A 27,642-nucleotide genomic window follows, 5' to 3' on the forward strand; every position below is an offset into this window, starting at 1 on the left:
TATTCCACAATGCTTCTTTGATTTATGTGTTACCGACGATCGAATCTCGGGCAAGTGCTATACCGGTAGACAAAGGGAACCGTATACGGGATTGATTGAATCCTTGACATCGTGGTTCATCCGATGAGATCATCGTGGAACATGTGGGAGCCAACATGGGTATCCAGATCCCGCTGTTGGTTATTGGCCGGAGAGATGTCTCGGTCATGTCTGCATAGTTCCCGAACCCGTAGGGTCTACACACTTAAGGTTCGGTGACGCTAGAGTTGTAATGGGAATTGTATGTGGTTACCGAAAGTTGTTCGGAGTCCCGGATGAGATCCCGGACGTCACGAGGAGTTCCGGAATGGTCCGGAGGTGAAGATTTATATATGGGAAGTCCAGTTTCAGTCACCGGAAAGGTTTCATGGTTTATCGGTATTGTACCGGGACCACCGAAGGGGTTCCGGGGGTCCACCTGCCCCGAAGGACCTAATGGGCTGTAGTTGGGTTGGAAACCCTAGGGGGGCGCTGCCCCCCCCCCCCGGGGCGGGCGCCCCCCTAGTTGGAAACCCTAAGGGGGCCGCTGCCCCCCCCCCTGAGGGGCCGCCCCCCACTAGATGGATCTAGGGGGCCGGCCCCCTCTCCCCTTCCCCTATAAATAGTGGGGGGTGGGAGGGCAACCACACCCCCTTCTCCTGGCGCAACCCTCCCCCCTTCCTACACCTTCTCCTCCTCCGTAGCGCTTAGCGAAGCTCTGCCGGAGAACCACGAGCTCCACCGCCACCACGCCGTCGTGATGCCGGAGCTCTCCCTCAACTTCTCCCCCCCCCCTTGTTGGATCAATAAGGAGGAGACGTCCCCGGGCTGTACGTGTGTTGAACGCGGAGGCGCCGTCGTTTGATGCTTAGATCGGAATCAACCACGATCTGAATCGCTACGAGTACGACTCCTTCATCCGCGTTCTTGTAACGCTTCCGCATCGCGATCTTCAAGGGTATGAAGATGCACTCCCCTCTCTCTCGTTGCTAGTCTCTCCATAGATTGATCTTGGTGATGCGTAGAAATTTTTTAATTTTTGCAACGATCCCCAACACAAAACCACAACGATTTTCCGTCAAGTGTGTTGTTTTAACCTTCAACAAGGACCGGCCGTAGTCAAATTCGATTCAACTAAAGTTGGAGAAACAGACACCCGCCAGCCACCTGTGTGCAAAAGCACGTCGGTAGAACCGGTCTCATGAAGGTGGTCATATAATGTTGGTCCGGGGCGCTTCATCCAACAATATCGCCGAATCAAAATAAGACGTTGGTGGTAAGCAGTATGACTATTATCGCCCACAACTCTTTGTGTTCTACTCGTGCATATCATCTACGCATAGACCTGGCTCGGATGCAACTATTGGGGAACGTAGCATGAAATTTGAAAAAAAAATCCTACGATCGCGCAAGATCTATCTAGGAGATGCATAGCAACGAGAGGGGGAGAGTGTGTCCACGTACCCTCGTAGACCGAAAGCGGAAGCGTTAGGTTAACGCGGTTGATGTAGTCGAACATCTTCACGATCCAACCGATCTAGTACCGAACGTACGACACCTCCGAGTTCAGCACACGTTCAGCTTGATGACGTCCCTCAAACTCTTGATCCAGCAGAGGGTCGAGGGAGAGTACCATCAGCACGACGACGTGGTGATGGTGATGTGATCCGCGCAGAGCTTCGCCTAAGCACTATGACGCTATGACCGGAGGACTAAACTGTGGAGGGGGGCACGACACACAGCTAAGAGAACAACTGTTGTGCTATGGGGTGCCCCCTGCCCCTGTATATAAAGGAGGGGAGGAGGAGGCCGGCCACCATGGGGGGTAGTCCTACTAGGACTCCACTCCTAGTAGGATTCGCCCCTCCCCTTTTCCTTTCTCATTGGAGGGGGAAAAGGAAGGAGAAGGAGAGGGAGAGGGAAGGGGGGCCGCGCCCCTCCTCTTGTCCTATTCGGACTCCCTTGGAGGGGGGCGCGCGCCACCCCTTGCGAGCTCCCATCTCTCTCCACGAAGGCCCATGTAGGCCCAATACTTCCCCGGGGGTTTCCGGTAACCCCTCGGTACTCTGAAATATATCTGAACCTTTCCGAAACCATTCCGGTGTCCGAATATCATTGTCCAATATATCAATCTTTACCTCTCAACCATTTTGAGACTCCTTGTCATGTCCGTGATCTTATCCAGGACTCCGATCAAACTTCGGTTACACATAACTCGTAATACAAATCGTCATCGAACGTTAAGCGTGCGGACCCTACGGGTTCGAAAACTATGTAGACATGACCGAGACACATCTCCGGTCAATAACCAATAGCGGAACCTGGATGCTCATATTGGTTCCTACATATTCTACGAAGATCTTTATCGGTCAAACCGCAATAACAATATACGTTATTCCCTTTGTCATCGGTGTGTTACTTTCCCGAGATTCGATCGTCGGTATCATCATACCTAGTTCAATCTCGTTACCGCAAGTCTCTTTACTCGTTCTGTAATGCATCATCCTGCAACTAACTCATTAGTCACATTTCTTGCAAGGCTTACAGTGATGTGCATTACTGAGAGGGCCCAGAGATACCTCTCCGATACTCGGAGTGACAAATCCTAATCTTGATCTATGCCAACCCAACAAACACCTTCGGAGACACCTGTAGAGCATCTTTATAATCACCCAGTTACGTTGTGACGTTTGATAGCACACAAGGTGTTCTTCCGGTATTCGGGAGTTACATAATCTCATAGTCAGAGGAATATGTATAAGTCATGAAGCAAGCAATAGCAATAAAACTTAATGATCATTATGCTAAGCTAACGGATGGGTCTTGTCCATCACATCATTCTCTAATGATGTGATCCCGTTCATCAAATGACAACACATGTCTATGGTCAGGAAACATAACCATCTTTGATTAACGAGCTAGTCAAGTAGAGGCATACTAGGGACACTCTGTTTTGTCTATGTATTCACACATGTACTGAGTTTCCGGTTAATACAATTCTAGCATGAATAATAAACATTTATCATGATATAAGGAAATATAAATAACAACTTTATTATTGCCTCTAGGGCATATTTCCTTCATAAACCCCCCGACTTATATACATGCCAGGTAGGGGATCTAGGGTTACACTGTCAGTATCCAGGGGCGCACATGGAGGCGGCATGAGATTTCTTGGAGTATATGTCAAGTCTTCGACAGGCGCAGTCTTGATCATGTTCCAAAGTTGTAGCTTCCGGAGTCCACCTTAATGAGAATGAGGGCCCCATTGGCCTAGCCCGAAGACTACAGGCCGACTAGGTTAAGACCCCTTAGTCTAGGACACTGTTAGTAGCCCCCGAACTAGTCTTCTATATTGAGGGCGACCTTTTGATGTTAACAACTCCGGATCCGAAGTCCTTGGCTCGACACGCGAGTTCCCCTTTTCCATTCCGAGATTCTCTCCCTTATTCAAAGCCATCCCGGACCACTCCTCAAAGGAATGGTGCCCCGACCAGGACCCAGCTGAACCCATGCCGCGTTCGAAGGCGTGGGGTTACTTAGCCTCGAAGGCCTGCCGCGTAGGTGTGATTAGTACTCCTAGCCTGACAACTTTATCGAAACAACACCACCCATGACCGGGCGAGCAATTACTACTCACTCGAATCGCGGCCCGAGGCAATCCTCGTATTGGCACGTCCCATCTAAATGGAGATCGTGCCCATTTTTTAAGGGATATCATCAAGATTTTGTCTCTCCCTTACGCATAATGACATCTTTTACGGGTAGTGGTGATTTCAATGGCGCGACTGGAGGGACTCTTGGCCCTTTATTAGCCTTTATAAGAGCAAAAGGGGATTGACGAGAAAAGTACACTCCCTCCTCCTTGCCTACTGCCTCTCGAGCTCCAGCGCCCAGATCTAATCCCCGACCTAGCTTTACCTCTACAACACTTCTCCACCTCCGCCACTAGCCATGGATGACGCCAACCTTAAGGGGCACTGGGGCGGCTCCTTTGTTATAGAGGGCACCATTCTGGAGTTGCACAGTGTGGGGTACATCACCACTGAGGTTTGCACCCATGCGCCACACCCGAACCAGCGGGTGCCCGCTCCCAATCCTAGGCAGCGGGTCGTCTTCGTCCCCCACCTTATCAGAGGCCTGGGGTTCCCGCTGCACCCTTTCATGCGTGGGATCATGTTTTACTATGGGCTAGATTTCCATCATCTAGCCCCAAATTCCATCCTCCACCGCTCCTCCTTCATCACGGTCTGCGAGGCCTTCCTCCACATTGAGTCACACTTCAGACTATGGCTGAAGATCTTCGGCGTCAAGCCGAAGTCCAGCGGCTCTAAGCTCGCAGAGTGCGGAGGCGCTATGTTAAGCAAGAACCAGAAGGTCGGCTGGTTCAAAGGTATGTTCATAGAGACCATCAAGGAGTGGCAGCGTGAGTGGTTTTACATCACCGAGCCACTCAGTGCCGGCCAGGCCGAGGTCCCGGCGTTCTCGGCTGGGCTCCCGAAGAAGCTGGTGTCCTGGAAGAAGAAGAAGGGCATGGACTGGGGGAACCCAGCGGAGGTGAAGGCGCTGCTCCAGAAGATTGAGTTCTGGTCAGACAAGAAGAATCTTCAGCTGGTGGATGTAGTGAAGGTCATGCTCCATTCCCGCGTCCTACCACTCCAAGCCCGGGCCACCCTAATGTGGGCGCACAAGCCCGAGGACGTGGTACCCATCAACCACTTCTTCCGCTCCACCTCGGCCGGGATGTGGACGCTGCTGTTCAAGCCGTCCGAGGACGGGTTTCCTCTTGAAGGGAGCGACTGCGGCTTCAAAGTCGGCCATGACGCCCCCGAGGTAATTCTAAGCGCACAATTTCACTTTCCGTGCTTTTTTTGAGCCTCATAAATTTCGGCTAGCCAGTTGGTTTATGCATTCTGCAGAAGTGGATCTCCAAGGCGCAACAAATGCTATGCCCGATGCCACTGCCCGAGGGGGAGATGACTCCCCTGCTTACTTAACCAAGGAGCCACACGTGGTCCTCCCCAAGAAGGCGAAGCCTTCGAAGGGCAAGGCGGGCCTCCGAACAAGGGAGACCTCGGTCACCCGATCCGAGGAGACCCATGCCTCTTCCACCCACGAGGACGACGTGGAGGAGGACACGAGGGAAGGGAATCCTTCCCTTGAGGGGAAGAGGGCGGCGTCCAAGGGCGCCGAGGAAGAAGCGCGACCGAAAGGCCTGAAGAGGTCGCGTAAGAGTAGTCATAAATTGGTGGGCCATCAGTGTGTTTGACAGCAAATACGAGAATGTTATATGGACGAAAATATATGACTAGAGGCTTGAATCCCGTGATTCATGGAAGGCAGCGATTTCAAAAGCATAAGAGCTGGCTATCACAACTGAATTTGCAGGCCTTCTTTTCATGGCCTAAAATTCGTTTTCCTTTCACGGAGGCCTAAATTTGGTTAAATCAAACCAGCGTTGATTTCAGGGAAAAAATAATTATTTGCTATTTTAAGTCACTATTCACACTATTTTGGCTGGAAATTTGTTTTTTTGAAAAGCAGTCAAAGGGACTTTTCTTTTTTGGATTTTTTCACCAGTACAATGAAAGATCAAGTTTATTTTAAAAATATTTTCAAATTTTTGTTTAATTTTTTTCTTATCTAAGATGTATATACACCCGTAGATCAAAAATCCCCTCGCAAAGTAGTGGTAGGGTCACTTCGGTCGGTGAAGCCGCGGACAAGCGGACCCGGACCAGAACAATAGGCCGAGAAGCTGCTGGAGCCTCCGTTTTAACTTTCGACCCCATCAGGCTGGCATCTCTCCCGACGAGCAGCCGCGCCCAGGTCTAGGGTTCCCCCTTTCTTCTTCTCCACGCGAATCAGGTAGGTGGCGCTCTTGATCCCTCGTCCCTCCCCCACAATCCCCAGCACGCACGCGCGCACGAACTAATCCGGATCTCTCTGCTAACCCTCTGATCTACTCGGCCGCGTCGCAGCTAGATACTAGCACCAGCATCGATGGCGGCGGCAGCGCCGGCGGACGCGAAGGCGGAGGCCGCCAAGATGGACCTCCTCGAGGACGACGACGAGTTCGAGGAGTTCGAGATCGACCAAGGTATGCGCAAGCTCACCCCGCTCCCCCCTCTCGCCGCAGCACTGTTGCTGTATCTAGGCAAACACGGTCAGTTCAACATAGCTTGTTGGCGTCGTGATGTCGATTTGGTCGATTAGGTTTGGGTTGATCCGAACAAGGTATGTGCGATGGATATGTCGGTCATCTCAAGCTTACTTTCAAGATCGGTTTCAGGAGAGATTCGCCTAAAATTAAGGGCAAATTGGTTGCAACTGGATTGTTTCCGATGCGGATTTTACCAAGCGTGAGATAGTCATGACCTCAGCAGTATAACGTGTGCTTTCAGTGGCCATCTGATGTCATTTATAATCTTCATTCACTACTGCTTCCTGAATAATTAGCGGAATAGGTTATTTTCGATATTGTTTGTACATGTTTATCAGTACTTGTTACTACTTTCCTCTTAGTTAAGCATACAACAGATGGTCTGATCTTGGTGTATTTATCTTCATGATTATTTCTTCTAGATTAAATATCAGGCACACACAACTAGGTGTTGCACATGTTCTCCCTTGGGAACATTGATCTTCAATCCCTGTTTCTTCAGTGTTGACATGACTGCCTAAAACTGCACAATTGGAATGATCAGTCCATGTAGATTGGAAGGGTAATAGAAAATAAACCCATTGTTGTTTGACTGTTTCATCAATTAGCATATTGTTATGTGTTGTATTGAGTGTTCGAGAGGCTAAATGTTGGTCTGATAAGTTACCTTGCCATGTCAATGTCCAGAAATAGCATCTGTGAACATGCTATCTGCAAACTGTATGATCTATCTAAACCTTTGTCCTTTTTCCCCTTTGCTGTCTGTGGTCATTCTTGTGCTGGTGGACAAACTTGTTTGTGCATGGCCCTATGCTGGCCTCATAGGATCTAGAAGCATGTATAAGGCACACATAACAGTTTAATGGCAATTTTCCTTTTTTAAATGGGAAGAAGATGTTTGGAGGAGATAATGCTTTAAGGTTTTCTTGGATCCTAACAAGAGGAAGTCTTCTAGCTTGTGGTGGGACAGTACTCTTTCTACTTTACATCAATTTTCAAACCTGATTTGAATCCAGAGGGTTAGATACAGGGTGATAACTGCTTTTGTCATTGTAATGAGATTTAGGTTTGGTTATATCAAAACCTATTTTGTAAGTTGTGTCTATACCTGATTCTTTGATGAAGTTAAAGGTTTCTAGTTCTACAAGTTTACGACAAGTTCACAATTGCCAATTGGCAGGAGTTAACTACCGGCTCGATCTGACTGGCAGTTGACTAGTAATTCCAAGTAGCCTAATTTGGTGGCCTCTGGCCCACTATCATGAGAGAGTTTGGGAAGTGGGGGAGTAAAGTTGGTCTCCTGAGTCTAAGTTAAAGTTGGATTTTTAGTGCAGCAGGTTAAATCGAAGAAAGAAGAGCGTGTGAGAGGGCCTGTCTCCCGGAGATTTATGTCAGCTATTTATTTTTGTGCATACTATAAAAGTATGCTTTAGTGCCCACTAAAAGTCGCATGAAACATGTATTATAAACTTAAACCTGCTGCCTGCCTACTGAAATCCCCCGAGACTAGTAGGCCTGGCCACTGGTGGCAACTAACCGACTTATTGAAAACAATGTACTTCATGTGTATAGATGAATTCTTAATTCTTACGTGTGACCTATGACTGCTGAATGTCAAGTACGTTTGTCCTGCAGCAAGTAAAGTCATATTACAGTGGGTTATATCATGAGCTATATGATTAGGGTCTTCTTCGTTTCTTTTCTTGCTTTTGCTGAATGTATACACTTATGTTGCATTATTATGGTGTTCAGTAACTGAACTGGTAAATTTTGCTAGGACACAGTATGATACTTTGTGTTGCTAATTCGGCTTTCCATTTGCATAGCTTTTATCAGTAGTTATGATAGCTACTTTCTGAAGCTTCGCCCCTCAGTTCCGTTTGCTTGTGATATGACTACTGTGTGAGTGTATGTTCTGCTTCCTGGTCGCAGATGGTCTTGTGTGTAGCATTTCTTTTTACTCTGCTCTGTGGAGACGTATATACTTTTGTCGTCATAATCTCTTGAAGTAATTTTGCATGTAACATGATTGTGCTGAATCTTGTATGGTGATGAAATTGTTCGTCTCGTTAACCCCATTTTCTTGTATATTACAGAATGGGATGACAAGGAAGATGGCAACGAAGCTGTCCAGCAATGGGAGGATGACTGGGATGATGACGACGTGAACGATGATTTCTCACTGCAGCTGAGGAAAGAGCTGGAGGGAGGCAACACTCAGAAGAGCTGAACTATTTCCCCATCCATATCAAAGCTGTAGTAAACTTTATCTTCGATCAGGCACTGTGTGGCCGTTGCTCTCTGAACCTGCGATACTTCCCTAGCAATATCAAGCTCTGATACTTATCTTCGTTTCAGCACTGTGTATCAGACTTCGTACCGTACTGCATGTAGTTATTGGCTGCGAGCAGCACAACTTGTCGAACAGTGATACTCCCTCCATTCCTAAATATATCTCTTTCTAGAGATTCCAACAAGCGACTACTTACGGAGAAAAATGAATGAATCTATACTCTAAAATATGTCTATATACATCTGATGGTTCATTTAATTTTTTTAAAAAGGATCCATTTAAAATCTTAAAAAAAACAAATATTTAGAAACAGAGCACCAGTATCGCAATTACCCGAAAGCCGTATGGTCTGGTCCCGGCACTGCGGTAGCCGTCTATTAACCGACTAGATGACCTGGTTTGATGACCAGGGCACCCTTAAGCGAATTAGAAAGAATGTTAGTAGTGAGTAAGTAGGAGATGTAACTGGAAATATAATACAATATGGATTGTATTACATCATGTATTAACCATAAATCATGAAATCAATACCAGAGAACCAAATAATGTCACCACCTCTGTACTAACAACCAACATTTTAGCATAAGGAGTATCACAGGAATGTTTACTTGCATATCAGGAGTATCACAATTACAACTAAAGAGGCATTGTCCTTGCTACTGTCCCTGAGCCCTTCACAGGGAGAGTTTCAAGCCTCGCAACTTCTTCCTCTGACCCTCAGTTACGAACCTCATCCCTTAGCTATGATTATTTTCAAGATGAAATCAACATGCTATTTCTCTCACATGGAACATGTCCAGAATTTAGTCTGTCTCACTAATCTTTCAGCTACAAAGGCAGAAAGAAAAATGGCATGATCAATAACAAAAAAAAACTGGAACAGTAATGCTTGTAGCGAAAGTGAATTGAGGACAACAAAACAATTATTTGTAACAACGGCAAGCTTGGCTGATGCAAAATGATCACTCTGAAACTATATCTTTAGAACCAAATTAAAAAGGAACAAAATAATCTAATACTCCCTCCGTTTCAAAATAACTGTCTCAACTTTGTACAAAAACATCATGTATCTTTAGGACCAATTTTTAGACCATGGTACCACATAAATCAAGAATTAGACATGTCAGATTGCAACGTATTTATGGTCAGTTACCAATCATGTCACACCAAAGATTTGCACATATAACCTGAAATAACTGCAGCTAGCTTGAAGTCTGAAATCTACCGGGTGACAGACAAAAGCAATACCACCAAACCTTATTCTTATTGGACGAGCACAAGACTTACGAGAAGATAACACACACAAAATCCTATTTGGTTTCTGGATGCATGCACTTTCTGGATTGTGCACATCAAAGCATGGAAGAACATTTCTAGGAGAGCCATTGTAGCACAACGAAGTAAACCAAAAATCAAAAAAGAGAAGTGAGTTTGTATCTTGTAATTTAGCAATGTATCAGCCCATATCACCATTTATTTTTCAGAGACCAAAGAAAATGACAGAAGTTTCCCTATTCTTTCATGTACCTTTCGACCAGAATACTCTCTATTTACGAGCGCCACACAAACTATTTCCTCTTGGCGGCAGGTTGGACACAGCAATCCTCACCGCGAGCTGCAGAAGAACCACACACGCACATACATCAGGCCAGGAGACACGAACACGGGTGCCATGAGGGGGGAACGGAACGGACCGGAAATGAGCAGGCAGGAAAATGAACGGAGGTTTGTGGACTACCTCTTCACGCCACGCCATATCCTCATCCCTAGCGCTTGGCCTACATTATGCCGTCTACATATCTATCTCCTTTGACTACCTCTTCCCGCAACGCCGTGTGCATACCTTGTCCTACACCGGTTGGTAGTCTCACCCTTGCATTGTGCAGCTATAGCTGTCCAGCTAATAAATGGAAGGAACCAATTTCATCAGCTTGAGAAGGCCTGCTGCAGGTGACAATAATTCATACTTATTAACACCATGGTGTGAACTTTTATCACAAAGCAAATAGGTGGAAGCATAAGGAAGCAATTCAACAACTTTTGCAGAGGCACTCATGGGATAAAATCCAAAACATCAAAATTAGTCTGTTATGTTTTTGGGAGATATATAGGACTCAAGAAACTGAGAAACATCAAAAGTAGTCTGCTATTCAAATACAGAACTCTAGATATTACACATTCACTTAAGGCGTCACTGATTGAGAACAGTTTTTGGATCTCTCACCAGCTAGTATGCAGGGTTCGTACGCCAAGTGATACTGATGATTACAACCAATCAACCTAATAGCTAACACATGAATAATTATATTAAACCATACTGGTTAATATCACCAATTCAGGATAGTACACGACAAGACAGAAGTATTCTAAATACCAGACACAAACAAGTGCAGCCTCTCTAAATTTTATCAGAAGGCTGGTACAAATTACAAACAAGGAAAAGCTGGTTGACATATATGGCTATCATGCATTTTCTGAAACATGCTTTCATGGTTGACCACAATAAGTTTCAAATGCTTTCTTCTTTCTATTCGGGGTCAATTGGAAGCATTCAACAATCAAACAAATGCGAAAAAGGTACATAAGCTTCATTCCAAATGTAATACATGTATATTGGAGCTATAAAGAAGGCTATATCGTCATTTTACATGACTCAGGCCTCAAAACAACTTTACTTGCCAGTGTGCCAAGCATCTATCAGTAATATTTCCAAACTGCGACTGTGGTTGCCGTGGCTATGCCCTAGCTCTCCCTCTACCCTAGCTCTCTCTCTCTGTCACCTCGCCTTAGACCAAACCGAAGCAAGGAAGAAGAAGACACAAAGAAAAGGGGGACACGGTGGAGTTCCGGCGCACGAACGCCTTTGTTTTTCCCTCGAGCACGAACTCGAGCTCACTCCACACCATTACAACGATCGCCGCGGCGACTCTTATACCAGGACAACGCCGGGCCACGACCTGCACGTACCTGCCCACTACGCCACCCGGTCCGGCCCGCTCGACGCGCTCCCCGCGCCAAGCCCTCAACAGACCGGCGTGCACACCGCGTCCCCCGAATCGCCAACAGCTATGCCGCGCACACGCCCGTGCGGTGTTCACCTGCGTGGACACACCCACGCACCACACGCACACCTACACGCACGCCAACCCCGCGGACCCGGTGCACCCGACGCGTCCGGCTCGCGCCCATACACGCGCCAGTCGAGCCCAGTGCACCGCCGCGGCTTATTCACCAAACACTCGCGCCCTAAGCCGCGGCTCAGAGCAGCCCGGCGTCCTCGACGTCGTCCACGAGCAGGGCTCGCTCCGCCGCCGGTGCCTTCTTGAGCTGCGGGCACTCGCGCTTGAAATGCCCCCGTTCGCCGCACTTGTAGCAGCGACCGCGCCGATTCCCGCCGAAGCCCAACGCCTCGCTGCGCACGTCGTCGTCGTCCCGTGCACCACCTCGTCGCTGCTCCCGCGCCCGCCATTGCGCCGCCGTGTACAGCAGCTCGCCGTCAGGTCGCTCGCCGCCCGCCTGATCGCGTCGTCGCAGCCGCTCGTCAAATGCCTTCAGCCGCCCCAACGCGTCCTCGAACAGCATCGTGCTGACGTCGCAGAACTGCTCGATCCCTGCCACCGCCGCGTACAGGCGGTTCGGCACCGAGTCGAGCAGCTTCTTGACAAGCGCCGCGTCCTCCAGGGTCGAGCCCAGCGCCGCGTAGCGCGCCGCCATGCCACCAAGCCTCCCGGCGAACGCGTCCAGGGACTCTGACTCCGCCATGCGCAGGAGCTCAAATCCCCCACGGAGCGTGATGAGCCGCGCCGCGCGCACGCGGTCCGCGCCCACAAACCTGGCCTTCAAACTCGCCCATACCTCGGCCGCCGTCTTCTTCGACGCCACCTGCAGCAGCAGGTCCTCGGCGAGTGCACCGAGCAGGTAGGCGCGCGCGGGCTTGTCCTTCTTCGCGATGACGGCCGCCGCCGCGTCCTCCGGCCCCACCACCGCCTCCCACAGCCCGGCCGCATCAAGGTTTGCCTCCACCTTGATCGACCACGCCGTGTAGTTGTCGCCGGTGAGCAGTGGCACCGACTGCGGCAGCGACCCGCCTGTTCCGCCGGCGTACGGGACGATCGACATCGCCGGCGCGCCCTGAACAGAACGCCTTTGTTTTTCCCTCGAGCTCGAACTCGAGCTCACTCCACACCATTACAACGATCGCCGCGGCGACTCTTATACCTGGACAACGCCGGGCCACGACCCGCACGTACCTGCCCACGACCCGCACGTACCTGCCCACTACGCCACCCGGTCCAGCCCGCTCGACGCGCGCGCTCCCTGCGCCAAGCCCTCAACAGACCGGCGTGCACACCGCGTCCCCCGGATCGCCAACGGCTATGCCGCGCACACGCCCGTGCGGTGTTCACCTGCGTGGACACACCCACGCACCACACGCACACCTACACGCACGCCAACCCCCCGGACCCGGTGCACCCGACGCGTCCGGCTCGCGCCCATACACGCGCCAGTCGAGCACAGTGCACCGCCGCGGCTTATTCACCCAACAGCGACAGTAAACACATCGCAATGTGAAGCATGGCAGTGTCAAAATAACCAAGATATTATAACATGCTCTCAAACCCGAAAAATGCAATAATAAGACTACATAAGAGACCTAATTGCTTAGAATAACACTTTAGTATCACCATCTAAAATAGTACGTCATCATAAATGATCTATCCTCTCATCAGTATGTACTATACCATCTGCCATGGCTGGAAAAGACCATACGCATCATAATCAATCACCTGGAGGTAAGCTGCATGCAAATAGTCCAGACATCTCTCTTGGTGTTGCTCGTGATCAACACAAGATGTACCGGGAGTAGTCGCTACTGCCACATCAAAATTAAGAATCAATTAACTATAAACACCTCTAATCACTCCAACAATGCTTAGCTGATGGAGTTAGAACCACCCAAGGAGAAGAATCTAGCAGCAGGGATTCTCACCTTGAGATGTTACGGCAGTGCAGAGTGGGTAAAGGCTATGCAACATTGGCCCTTGAAGATCCTGGCCATGACGTTACTCATCCACTTTCATGAGAAATTTCTTGAGCATCTTGCTGGAACCCTACCAGTGGGACGACACCGCCGGCAACAAGTTAACCCATCTCTGCTAGTGAAAAATAAAAGGAATAAGAGACCTGCGGTCAGGTGCACAAATAGCTAATCAGAAAGTGAGGCAAAGAGAGTAGAAATGAGTGGTGAATATCTGTAGGGCATCATTTCATGCGAAATATATCAAAATAGAAACAAACTGTCATTGTTGGATTTAGCAACCGGTAAATTTAATTATTTTTGGTAAGCTACCGATGGTAATTACCAAGGGTGATACATCAAGTATACTTATAGTAGAAAATGAGAGTAGGAAAGCCTGTAGGTACCATACTAAATAGATGGTCTACTGTAATCAACCAGGTATAAACTGGGCATCAATGATCTGCCACATGAAATAAGACATTGAAATGGCAGAAACAGAGTATGTATAATTCGTAGATGTTGAGGGCAGGGAAAATATAGTACACATAAGAACACTTCTCATGCAAAGATCTAGACCGAAAATAAAAATAAAGGGAAATCAGGGTATACACCAGAGTAGGCCATGAAAAAACACAAAGAAGATCAGCATCAAATAGAACACACCTCGACCAAAGAAACGGCTGACCAACAGCAGGAACCGGAACGTCGCAGATCCACCAACCTAGGAGATCCTGGACGTTGCAGAAAAAAGGCAGAAAATGTAAGCAGCAAAATAGATGCTGATGAAAGGAAATAAAGCAGGTGAGTTAACATAATTTTCATAGTAAGCAGCAACCTAAGTGACAAATAAAACCACAGAAGGACCGAGAAGAACGTACGTTAAACACATGTTGTGGTCTCTTATTTCTTTTATTTTTTAGTGCCTACAATAAAAAAATGATGGGACAATACCTTATATTGCCTAGCATGAGCGCATATATCAATGCTTGCAATAAAAAAACGATGCAACATCAAAACAAAACATTAGAAAGATTGAGGAACCCAACTATAACGAGAACACCTTGTGCCTGCATTTCATCAGATATGTAGTATGTATTTAATTCATACTTACAGTCCTGAATGCCTCCTTTATGTGGCCATTCTCCACCCTCAAATCCATGTCCAAACCACCAAAATCAGCATCATACACGTTCTTATCCTATATGTTGTCTATTCAGCAAGGAAAGATCATCCTATTTTGAAACAAAATGCAATAATTTGGAGCTAAATCTTGGATTCGCCATTCTTTTCAGAGAATGAAAGTACTGCAAACAAATACATTTAATCCTATAGAGATCTTAAGAACACATTAATTTTTTCCAAGCATGTATGGTTTGAGCAGTGCGATCGAGTATATGTTGCTTATTCACCTTGGCTCCATTGCTTGCTGCTCCAAGAAAATGCAGCCCATATCCTTGCTGCTCCAAACCTGAGCAACCACCAAACCAGCCTCCTCCAGCCCCCAGCGCATGGCACGCCCAAGAGCCCCAGCCTCCTCGCAGCTCCCGATCCAGGAGCGGATCGAGCCGCCGCCAACCGCCAGATCTCGCCCGACCTCGCAGACGTAGGCCGACGCCGGCGTGAGACCTTCTCCCATCAGCCCACACACCTCCATCTCCTCTTTCCTCTCTCTTTCTCCCTCCTCTCCTTCCTTCTCTCTCTTCCTCTCATCCTCTCTCTCCTACAGAGACGAGTGACGGCGACCATGCGTGGGGGGCAGAGGAGGAGAGAAGTGGAGGGGAGGAGGCGGCGGCGCAGTGGCACAGATCTTGGGGAGCTCGGGGGCGTGCGGCGGGCGGAGCTTGCCGGAACCGGCCGGCGTGGGTAGGGCGATGGGGAAAGAGAGGGGTTAGCGAGAGAGAGAGAGAGAGGAGGGCGACGAGGAGGGGGAGGCGAGTGGGACGGGAGGCGGCGGCGAGGGTTTCTCCACGGGATTGGCAATTTATACCCTGCACGTAAAAAGACCAAAATGCCCTCGGCGGGGCACAAAATTTACACGCGGTGGCAGCAATACTGTTTATAGCGAATTAGGGGCGACGTGGAGGCCTTGGTTCTGCCTATGACTTCTTGAAGGTTTATATGTTCAACTAGATGACCCGTTGCGCCAATGGCGCAAAAACCGAGAGCAAGCGAGCATTCAAACCATGGGTATCACTTGATAGCTTACATTGGTTTTATAAAGCAAGTTATATTAGCAAATATGCTCATAGATATATAGCTCTTGTCTCATAAACCTTTGGCTGATTCTTGTATCTTCTGCCAGCAGGAAAGACAACGACATGAAGACGGTAGGGTCACATGTCCTATCAATATCAAACATGATTTAATTGTTTAAGCAAATCTTCATGATGGGTGTGTTTGGTGAATGTTGTTAGTGAAAGCATAAATGCCTTCCATATCATTGAATTTTATGGTATATGACCTATTACACACATGGTGCGAGAAGCCTATGAGGACCGAGTATGATGTGGTAATTGAAGGATAATCAAATGTAATGAAACAATAAGCACTACACTGTAAACCCCATTTGCTATAGTATAATAGGATGAGAGGCACATAAGTGCAGCTTGCTGCACCCCTACCGGGTGCAGCTTATCCAACTCGGTAATAAAGCCACTGGAGAATTGCATATAAAATATAACATAGCCTAATACAACTATGAGCTGACCCAAGAATATTTAGACAACTATGATGTGTCTCAGTTATGATGGGCCGTTGACCAAAGGGGTATAGAAATCCAGATGAAAAGTGTAGTAACACACTCAAATCATAACACAGCAAGCAACAATTCAAGTTCCGCCCATATTAAAACAACTTAAAGCAGGATACACGATAGGACACCTTTTGTGCTTGATAGGTTTACATGATGGAAGCCAAAAATGCATTGGTTCATGATAGCATACCAAAAGGAACGCAAGATCGCATTACATGATAACTTATTTACAATGCTTTTTATGTAAAGCATAGGAACAAACTATGTACACAACAATATAAGACGTATGGGGCATGCCTTGATGTGTGCTGGATGGGATCTTTTTCCTGAGTGATCGACGCAATGTCATATGACCTGTTGAAAAATCACCGTCACCGTCGCTTGGCAATCAGCGAGCTCACCTTATGAAAGGTTATGGACGGTGAGTGACAGCTGACGACCCGAGTCTCTTCAAAGACAGACGAATACATCCCTTTTTCTTGATTCTGGCTGCTTTGACGAATTGCGTCCAGTTTGTGTTGATAGCCACTCTTTTATCTTAACCTTATATTAAACAAAGTTGTTCCTGTAAACATCCACATGGGGTTATGATTCACATGTTCTCAACGATTGGGTTAAGCTTGAGAAAGATCCTAGTGTATGGAGCAGAGAAGTACTGCAGCGAGACAACAAACTGGAGTTATTTATGGTGGGTAGACAAAGTACATCATGGCGGCATAGGACAATATGTAATTTAATTCTCACCATTCTTTATCCTGTACTACATGTGTTGTTCATCTTACAGACATAGACCTTAATGGCAGGTACCCTCGAATGAACCAGTCGCTTAAGAAGACAGATCTCATCTGGAGAGATGTCAAATTCACTTGGATACTTGCATTGGAGTTCCAAGTGTTCCCTGTACTGTATGTATGCATGACCCTATATTTCCAACATAATGACTATTTAATCCCATATAAATTCCATGGTTACGTAATGTTGTAGGAACCGATAGTTACCTTGTGTAACGGTCCTCTTAGTCTATATATTTTTTGCATTCCTAGTTGGACCTTTGGGTTTCCTGGCACGTTTGCGGCTCTCTAAATAATCAGTGATACAAAGTGTTGGTCTGTTTCATGGATAACCAGCAGTCATTGAACTGAAGATTTAGGCTAAAATGAAACATCACGAATTAAGTCCATTAGGACTCTTATTATTCCTCTGTAATAAATTAGTAATGTAGGGCCATTGCAGTTTCAGAGGGCTACACTAAATTTACCTGATCCATCGAAGCTCTTTTTTACTCTAATAGCAGCATGCAATTATCATACGCATATGTTTCAGTTTCTCATAGGAACATGCCCATTAAGCAAGGAATAGCAATGTACATACTAATCTAACATGCTTCATCCATGAGCAGCCAAGCAGAATAGAGGTGAAATCAATACCTTCATCATCATTAACCTGTATGGGATCATTGATCCTTGCTCCTTTTATCCTGCAGCCACCATTTGAATTTCATTAGTATCTGGATCAGTCTGATCACCATATAATTCGGTTGATAATTCACTTGCTAGTACAAATAAAATATAAAATTGATCTAAAAATTTCGACTGATTACAGTTCAGAGCACGTGTATTTATCAGATCACACAAGTGTTCAGCGCAATACAACCTTTCCAAATCCACACATAGCCCAAGGGAGGGAGGGACGGGGAGAGAGAGAGAGAGAGAGAGAGAGAGAGCAAGGTAACTATTTTGACCTCCCAAAATTTGTAGATGAAAGCATAACTGAATTTACATTTCCTAATGTGGACCAAAAAAATATGAGAATACCAAAAGGATTACCAGTTCTTCAATTTTCCAGTTTTTTTAATAGACTATGAAAAAATATACAATGAGGAACAAAGATTTGACTGCATGCTATAAAAAATGATCCCAATTGATCGGTGAAGAGGTGCTAAAAGCTCCATATTAAAAAAACAAGAGAATGCTTGATCTTAATTAATTTGTTCGTTCACATGGCTGAAAAGTACAGGCGTCAGAGATAATTTGCTTAACAACACTTAAATAGCAATAGTATCTTAGCACACCACTAAATAGTTGTTTTGGAGAATAATTATTCATGTCAATGACCTATTCGTGAACTAATATGAAACAAAGGACATGGTATGTATATAGCTACAAAATACTCATGGATTTGTTCGAAATGTTCTATCAAGAGAACCACTGGAAAAAATTATCTTATTTGATGGGGCTCTCACCAGAATTTTATTACCTCAAGCTGAACGGGGCACTCCACCAGGATTTTATGACCATATCAGGAAATTCATGTAAGTTCCATCTTTACACTAATGGAATCAAATGCCACCACAGAAATTTGTCTGGTATTACCCAATTAGTAGTACTTTACAGAAGTAAAAAGTTCAAGAAACAACGAAAATCCATTTTGACAACTACGTACTACATTTTATTCTTTGACAAAAGTAAGAGAAATAACTTGGCATTAATTATCATAGCTTTTGGAAAATTAAAGATTCGAGCCAGGATGGGCTCCTTCATTAATTAGTGAAGACCAAATAAGTAGTCTAAAGAAGTACTATACACTAAAAACCTTACTGATGAAAGGGCAACAAATTAAACATGAGCTGTGGCCAGCTCCCTGCAATACGCAAGAGAGCTCTAGCATGGCATGCACGTGACAATTTGTAAGCACCTACACGTGCTGCTATGCCAAGTTAGAAATGCCTAAAAAAATCATGAGTAGCCTAGCTTTATTTTCAGTAGAAAGTTAAAAGTAGAACATACAGATCAATAAAGGTTCCTTTGTTCAAAATGCCCTTCTTCTTTGAGTTCCTAGTAGCCTGCATCTAATCATTCCACTGAAAATGAAAGCGAGCATTAACAGGTAAGGTTCATAAAAGTGGCCCTCAGATAAGTATAAAAAATAAAATTGAACACTAATGCATTGTATTTTATATTTGACACCCGAACACATTTTGTTATTACAAAATGATATGCCATGCACCTAGAGCTTCAGGTCAAGTATAGATGAAATAGGGTTCCCCAGAGAAGGGGGAATTGTATGTCCAAAAAGATAATGTATGATCAAGCAACCATAAATTGTGATAATTGCAGAAGATGGAGAACAACCAAATTAATCTGGTCGGCGCCGTCATGGTCAACCCTTTCAATGGTGCTATTGCAGTTACTACTTCGTCAAGTTGAATTGTAGAAGGCAAATTATATTCAAATAAACCAGGGAACATGTGGTATATTTTCTATGGTCATTTCCCACAGTACAGCAAGGAACCAAATGAAAAATGTATATTGATCTTACTTTTGCAATCCACACAAATCATTGGCAGAGAAAAATCACTAAAACAAACTTGTTGCTTATTAAGGAGCAGATCAAGCAACCATAAATTATGGTAATTGCAGAAGATGGAGAACAACCAAATTAATCTGGTTGGCGCCGTCGTGGTCAACCCTTTCAATGGTGCTATTGCAGTTACTACTTCGTCAAGTTGAATTGTAGAAGGAAAATTATATTCAAATAAAAAAGGGAACATGTGGTATATTTTCTATGGTCATTTCCCATAGTACAGTCCAGGAACCAAATGAAAAATGTATATTGATCTTACTTTTGCAATCCACACAAATCATTGGTCGAGAAAAATCACTAAGCCAAACTTGTTGCTTATTAAGGAGCAGCTAGAACAAATTCTCCAGTTCATGGCTAGAGACCAGATCAAAAAAAGCAGAGAAGAATCGATTAATGATTCAGGACATACCTTGTTGACCGGTGTTGTCGTGGATCGGAAAGCTCGCGTGCCTGTTGCCGGTGTAGCGGGGAAAAGCTCCTTACACGCTCTTGGATCCATCACACCTTGAGAGGCATAACTTTGCTATGCAGAGTGGCCAACAAAGCTGCAATAAGTTGATGTGCACGGATCATGTCAGCGAGATGCTACAACAACAGAAGCATGAGAGAATCGAAAGCGTGGCTCACCTTGAGGTCCTCGTTGTCTCTGCAGTCCGTGCTCACAGGAGGCATTCAGTGTTCCTCTGCGGCAGAGTCCTAGGGTGGTGTGACTTCCTGGAGAATGGACATCATAACATAGCATCTATACCAGCTTCTTGATGCCATATCAAACTGGCGCGAGCTTGGCTGCAAGGGTCGGAAAACCCTCAACCTTACAAAACACAGTAATTATGCAGACAGAAAAAAACATGTATCAGCAACACAGAAGAACCCCAAAGAAGGCCCTCCATCTTGATGCTTCAGACAACTTGCTCTAGCTTGACCATGTCAGCATCAAGCAAAACTGATGACCCTCTTTTCTTCTTCTCTCACCTCCTCACACATCAATAATATTGTATTAACTTTTTATTTAGAAATGGGAAGCATAAAGAAGCTCGACTAATAACTTGAAATAAATAAGCGACAGCTAATGAGGCATACAACAAAGGCAAAAACTTCATGTTTTGTATGCCTTCTTTTTACTGATGGTGATGGTTACTTAAGTGTATCCCTGAATGAAAAAGCAAATAAACATATGCCTTATCAATCAAAATGTTACCGCCTAAACTAATTATCTAAACAAAATCACCTCTATCGAAAGTTCCCAATGATTAATTCCCCTGTTCAAGAATTTGTCCGATTAACCAATTACCTTGCCGATTAATCCCTACTCATAAGGTCACCGGAAGTAAACTGATAAATCATCCAATTAATTGATTAAATGGCCGATTAATTTGTATTAGCCTATTAATCCTCCACTCGCCACCCAACCGAGCAGCTACCAGTTAACGATTTCCTCAATAATGATTAATTCTAACATGGAGGAGCAATGCTGAATTAGGATCCCTTGATTACCTACAGAGAAGCCCTCGGCTACGTATGTTGCATGTTCCCCCTGATTATCATGCATGGTTTTGCTTCCCTAAACGAATTATGACTCCTCTGGCAATACAGAACTTGCAAGCTAATTATTTCTACCATTATTTGCCTCCTAATGATCCATGAACCAATGAAATATATATAGCACCCCGGTGGCACTTGGAGATTCAAAGATACACATTTGGCCACTCCAAAGAGTAATAGGTTTGTGGTTCAAAATAATTGTTGATCAATAAAAGCATAAACTTGGTCAAGAAAAGAAAAATGATAAATTGTCTATCTGAACCATACAACCATTGCAACTCAAAAGGATGCAGCATTGCCGGTGAAAATAAAATACACAAACTTGATTGATAATCAGCTGTTGAGCCATTGGCGCTCAAATCGCTCGCCACCGCTAGCACGCTTGATTTCGCAACCTGTGAAGAACGATAGAAATGCTATAACAACAATTGAAACTATTGGCCTAAGAACAGTCAGTCAGCACCTTTGAGCTCCTCAATGAAGCTGTTACATAAGAAGTCAATCATACTGGATACTGTTCCTGTCTTTTTAGAAAACAAAAAAAGCCGACTGTTCCTATCAGTATAACCATCAAATATCTGAACAATCCATCTGGCATAAGATCATTCTCTGCGGCAGCACTGCAGAGAACCCGAGGGTTCCACGGCAACCCTTCTGGATGGGCAGCCTGCAAAGCTCCAGATTTTCGACATGCCTGCATCATTTGAAATGCACCAGAGCAGTCTGATCCAGTACAGTTGTGGACTTGTGGTACAAGTTAATAGATACCACTCATTATATTTATAACATGTTCTGACATCATAAAGGACACATAAAGTGGAATGAGATTAGGTCAGAGTTAAGCTTACAGCTGCTTTCGAAGGTCCGAGGATGCTGCCATTCAGGATCTCCCCCTGAAAGAAGTTGGTGGAGAGGTTCCTACATTTGTCAGGTAAAGATTTACATTAGCATTCTTGCCAACGGAAAGCTGTATGAAATTGTACAGAGAAAGGTATGAAACAATGAAGCAGACGGCAATCCACCATGTGAGGCCACACCCTGTTCCTTCCCCAAGCTGGTCTTGCTTGCTTGCGGATCAGAGGTTTGTTCAAAAAAAAAAAGGAACCACAAAACTTACACAATAGTGCATAGATGGTAGAAACAGAAAGAATGATTGAGATCAGGGGCAAGGGGGAGAAGGATTAAGAGAGGCTTACCTAGGCATCACCGACGGAGCTGCCACCTCGACCCGCTCCCCCGTCCGCCCGCAGCAGCAACAGCAGACCGAGCGGATCCCTGCACCGCCGCCTCAGCCCGTCGCCTTGAAGCATCGCCTGCCCCAGCGCCGTCGCTAGGAGATGCCGCTCCCACGTTCTCCTCCGGCCAGATGCGTTGTCACATCCCGCTCTAACCACCTAATCCACCAGCGTGGGCACTTGCGACGACGGTGGCGAGGAGAGGGTGCGTCAGGAGGAGAGATTGGGGTGGCGGTGGCGGCGGCGGCGGCTAGAGAGGATGAACGGGGGAGCGATAGATGGCGGCGAGGAAGGGCTAGGGTTGTGCCTCTTATTCCTCTCCTTCCAAAAGGCTATGCGCACGGGGCTGACCAGCGCAAGAAAACAAGATATACTACAGGAACGATAAAGAACAAGCGAACACTGTCAAATATTAGCGTTAGGCCCATCAGTCATTCACCTTCCAGTAAAAATCGGAAGTCAATACTGTAAAAATAAATGAACGGTAAAAAGGGCATACAGCTCAGCCAAGCGTGGGAATCGGGCGGACCAAAAGCAACAGCGACGGCAAGTGCCTCTTATGGGCGGGTTGCCTAGCCTTGTTTATATGTTCGATGCGGTCCATTGCTTGATATCCTTCTTCGAACTTCTCACCGGAAGAGAATAATAAATGTAAGAGCAACCTCAGGTCTTAAGCAAAGTCGCCAAAAGCATTTGAACTCTATAATAACTGCCAATATTGAAGTGGGATGCTAAAAAGACCACCCCTCTTTTTGGAGCGTTGTTCACTTCTTAGCACGCATTTTTGGAGCTCGCTCTAAATTTAGTTCCCAGTACGGGTGCCGGGTGGGAAGTTTCAGCTTCTTCCTCCTCGAGTAAGATTGGAGTAGCTCAGTCTCACATGCACCACCGCCGACGAGCACCGGGCCATTAATGCCACAGTAGCCCCCTTCGATTCCCATGGCGACCCATTGGGTGGCCACCACACAGCATCATCTTCTTGTTTGCATGCGAGTAAGCCGTGGCATTGTTTCTCATCAGGTATTGTGCCAGTCGTCTTAATGGTGCCTATAAAAGGCCGACACCCTCCCACCCTAGCTTCAATACTCTCTCTGACTCCTCTCATTTCCCTCTCTCCCGCCTTCAATCCACCAATGCTTCCTTACCGATGACGCACCCGAATGAGCTCCCCTTCATATTTTATTTGGGGATGAGGTGGAGAAGAAGCGAGATCCCCTTGCCGAACATTGGGCCGACTTCGACGTGGCCAAAGAGGCGTGGTGGCAAGAGGAGGTGGGAGGGGAGAGGCGGATTTGAGACAACGCGCTTGCACATAGTGCCGTAGACGCTGATGACTTGCCGGTCCGTTTAAGTCGAAACGGACAAAGTTCACGGTCCAACACGCGAGAGCAACCGCAAATTATGTCCGGCTCGACTCAAATCCGGCGCAATTGTGGGACGGATTTGCATCCAGATTGACACTGGACGGACGCGCACACGTCCTCTCGTCATTCGCCATCGGACCCGCATGTCAACCGTGCAACTGCTTGCGTCGGCCCATTTAATGCGCACGGGTGGTCGGACCAGCACGTCGGCCTCCCAGCCGCCCTCTAACCCGTCCTTTTTTAATGCTGAAATCGTGGACCGGCCAGTCCACTTCCAACCGCGTCCACACACTGCCACTGCCCCCTCACACCCCGACAATCGCAAACCTAGCGCCCCTCGCTCCTCCTTCCTCGCTCCCCGTAGGCCGTCGGCATGGGGATGCGGAAGTGGATCCCCGACAAGAAGGGGAAGCACGACCACAAAGCGAGGTCCTCCTTTGTGTCCTCAAGGAGCGTCGCCCGCCTACTCCACCTCGCCACCCTCCTTCTTCATTTCCCCGCGGACGACCTTGCTGCGCATGCGGCCCTACATCATGGTCGACTTTGCCAGCGCTACTGGGACCACAACCACGCAGCGACGTGATACGCCTTTGATACGTTGATTTTGCATCATGTTTATGTTGATATTTATTGCATTACAGACTGTTATTTCACTTTATAATACAATTCTTTTGCATTTTCTCTCTTACTTTGCAAGTTTCACATGAAGAAGGAGATTGCCGACAACTGGAATTCTAGACCGGAAATGGCTATATCGGAGGCACTTTTTCTGAACAACTCCAAGTGAGCTGAAAATTGACAGAGAATTATTTTGAAATATATTAAAATTATTGGCGAAAGAAATACCAGAGGGGGACCCACCAGGCAGCCACAAGCCTAGGGGCGCGCCCTACCCCCTGGGCGCGCCCCTGGCAGGCCTCCGGGGCCCATCTTCTCCTATATGGTGCCATTTGACCTAGAAAAAAAATCAGAAGAAAGGTTTCGGGACGAACGTCGCCATCTCGAGGCGGAACCTGAGCAGGACACTTTTGCTCTCCGGTGAAGAGATTCCGCGGGGGAAACATCCCTCTGGGAGGGGGAAATCGAAGCCATCGTCGTCACCAACGATCCTCTCATCGTGGGAGAACCAATCTTCATCAACATCTTCACTAGCACCATCTCATCTCAAACCCTAGTTCATCTCTTGTATTCAATCTTTGTCTCAAAACCTCAGATTGATACATGTGGGTTGCTAATAGTGTTGATTACATCTCGTAGCTGATGCTAGTTGGTTTATTTGGTGCAAGATTATATGTTCATGTAGGATCGAAAGTATGTCTAGAGGGGGGGTGATTAGACTACTTGACCAAATAAAAATCTAGCCTTTTCCCAATTTTAGTTCTTGGCAGATTTTAGCAACTTTGCACAAGTCAAGCAAACAACCTACACATGCAATTCTAAGAGTATAGCAGCGGAATGTAAAACAATTGCATATGAAGGTAAAGGGAGGAGTTTGAGGGAGCAAACGCAATGATGACACGGAGATTTTTTATCCGTGGTTCCGATAGGTGGTGCTATCGTACATCCACGTTGATGGAGACTTCAACCCACGAAGGGTAACGGTTGCGCGAGTCCACGAAGGGCTCCACCCACGAAGGGTCCACGAAGAAGCAACCTTGTCTATCCCACCATGGCCGTCGCCCACGAAGGACTTGCCTCACTAGGGTAGATCTTCACGAAGTAGGCGATCTCCTTGCCCTTACAAACTCCTTGGTTCAACTCCACAATCTTGACGGAGGCTCCCAAGTGACACCAATCCAATCTAGGAGACACCACTCTCCAAGAGGTAACAAATGGTGTGTTGATGATGAACTCCTTGCTCTTGTGCTTCAAATGATAGTCTCCCCAACACTCAACTCTCTCTCACAGGATTTTGATTTGGTGGAAAGAAGATTTGAGTGGAAAGCAACTTGGGGAAGGCTAGAGATCAAGATTTATGTGGTTGGAATGGAATATCTTGACCTCAACACAAGTGTAGGTGGTTCTCTCTCAGAAAATGTATGTTGGAAGTGTAGTTATGTTCTGATGGCTCTCTCCATGAATGAAGAGTGGGTGGAGAGGTATATATAGCCTCCACACAAAATCTAACCGTTACACACAAATCACCAAACTCGGTGGGACCGATTCAAAGAACTCGGTAAGACCGGTTTAGTTCATAATGTGACCGTTAGGCATTTCGGTGGGACCGACATGTCAACTCGGTGGGACCGATCACACAAACTCGGTGAGACCGATTTTGGTGATAGACTAACAGAGAGTTGGTCAGGCAAACTCGGTGGGACCGATTCGCTCATTTCGATTGGACCGAAACGTTACGAAAGGGAAACATAGAGTTTGCATTGCAATCTCGGTGGGACCGATCGCTCATCTCGGTTTGACCGAAACGTTACGAAGGGAAACAGAGTGATTACAATCCCATCTCGGTGAGACCGAAAAGACTAGGGTTTCTGGCAGTGGCTATGTCAACTGAACTCGGTGGCGCCGGATAGAAAGATTCGGTGGGGCCGAGTTTGACTTTTGGTTTGGGACATATGTGGATGTGAGAAAGTAGTTGAGGGATTTGGAGCATATCACTAAGCACTTTGAGCAACAAACTCATTGAGCAACACCTCACCCCCTCTTGATAGTATTGGCTTTTCCTATGGACTCAATGTGATCTTGGATCACTAAAATGAAAAATGTAGAGTCTTGTGCTTTGAGCTTGAGCCAATCTTTTGTCCTTAGCATTTTGAGGGGTCCATTTTCTAATCCATGCCATGCCAATCATTGAGCTTTCCTGAAATATTTATCTTGAAATAGCATTAGCTCAATGAGCTATATGTTGTTAGGAATTACCAAAACCACCCAGGGATAGTTGCACTTTCAGTTCACATCCTTGATGCTATTCAATACCCCTCTGATCTTGAGCATAAATATGATCTGTGGGTAGTTACTTTTGTTCTTGAGGACATGGGAGAAGTCTTTTCATAAGTAATCATGTGACTTTGGTATTCGTTCGATATTTTGATGATATGTATATTGTTTCTTCCTTTAGTGGTGTCGTGTGAACGTCGACTACATGCGAGAGGGGTTAATCATAAGTGGGAGGCTTGTCCAAGTAAGGACAACACCCAAGCACCGGTCCACCCACATATCAAATTATCAAATTAACGAACGCGAATCATATGAGCATGATGAAAACTAACTTGACAATAATTTCCATGTGTCCTCGGGAGCGCTTTGCTTTATATCAGAGTTCGTCCAGGCTTATCCTTTGCTACAAAAAGGATTGGGTCACCTTGCTGCACTTTTGCTACACTTGTTACTTGTTACCCGTTACGAATTATCTTATCACAAAACTATCTGTTATTGATAATTTCAGTGCCTGCTGAAAATCGCTTGTCATTTCCTTCTGTTCCTCGTTGGGTTCGACACTCTTACTTACTGAAAGGACTACGATTGATCCCCTATACTTCTGGGTCATCAGTCTCCAACGTATCTATAATTTTTTATTGTTCCATGCTATTATATTATCAATCTTGGATATTTCATATGACTTTTTATGCTATTTTTTTGGACTAACCTGTTAACCGGGTGCCTAGTGCCAGTTGTTTTTCTTCTTGTTTTTGGTTTTTCAGAAAAATTGTACCAAACGGAGTCCAAATGCTACGAAACTTTTTAATGATTTTTTTCTGAACAAGAGAGACCCTAGAAGCTTTGGGAGGAGACCTAACGGCAATCGAGGAGACGGCAAGGCAACTGGGCGCGCCCTAGAGGGGGCGCCCTGTTACCTTGTGAGCCCCACGAGGCTCCGTCTGACCTAATTCCACCTTTATAAATTTTCTAATATTGGAAAACCAACAAAGAGCCACCT

The 27,642-nt window shown here is 46.1% G+C and overlaps 1 protein-coding gene and 1 long non-coding RNA gene across 32 annotated transcripts; one reads left to right on the plus strand and one right to left on the minus strand.

Moving 5' to 3' along the window:
• The first annotated feature begins 5,714 nt into the window (after positions 1-5,714).
• On the plus strand, positions 5,715-8,538 carry LOC123078156 (protein DELETION OF SUV3 SUPPRESSOR 1(I)). 2 transcript variants are annotated; one of them, XM_044500560.1, is made up of 3 exons: positions 5,715-5,886; positions 6,000-6,118; positions 8,278-8,538. In XM_044500560.1, exons 2-3 carry the CDS (start codon positions 6,022-6,024, stop codon positions 8,409-8,411), a joined length of 231 nt encoding a protein of 76 aa, XP_044356495.1. In that variant the 5' UTR covers positions 5,715-5,886; positions 6,000-6,021; the 3' UTR covers positions 8,412-8,538. The 2 variants fall into 2 exon arrangements, with proteins under 2 accessions (XP_044356495.1, XP_044356496.1); XM_044500561.1 differs by having other exon boundaries at positions 5,829-5,886; positions 6,004-6,118.
• A 396-nt stretch (positions 8,539-8,934) lies between these two features.
• LOC123078158 (uncharacterized) lies at positions 8,935-22,750 on the minus strand. Of its 30 annotated transcripts, none has more exons than XR_006437135.1 (12): positions 22,348-22,750; positions 20,237-22,069; positions 20,019-20,154; positions 17,674-19,106; positions 17,245-17,354; positions 14,904-17,167; positions 14,158-14,225; positions 13,465-13,627; positions 13,262-13,347; positions 10,213-10,415; positions 10,002-10,089; positions 8,935-9,302 (listed from the first exon to the last, which is right to left on the minus strand). It is a non-coding gene; the product is annotated as an uncharacterized lncRNA (long non-coding RNA). The 30 variants fall into 30 exon arrangements; XR_006437141.1 differs by having other exon boundaries at positions 10,169-10,418; XR_006437127.1 differs by having other exon boundaries at positions 10,213-10,418; positions 22,348-22,749.
• Positions 22,751-27,642: the final 4,892 nt, after the last annotated feature.

This window comes from Triticum aestivum, chromosome 3D, assembly GCF_018294505.1.
Source record: "Triticum aestivum cultivar Chinese Spring chromosome 3D, IWGSC CS RefSeq v2.1, whole genome shotgun sequence".
Classification (NCBI taxonomy): domain Eukaryota; kingdom Viridiplantae; phylum Streptophyta; class Magnoliopsida; order Poales; family Poaceae; genus Triticum; species Triticum aestivum.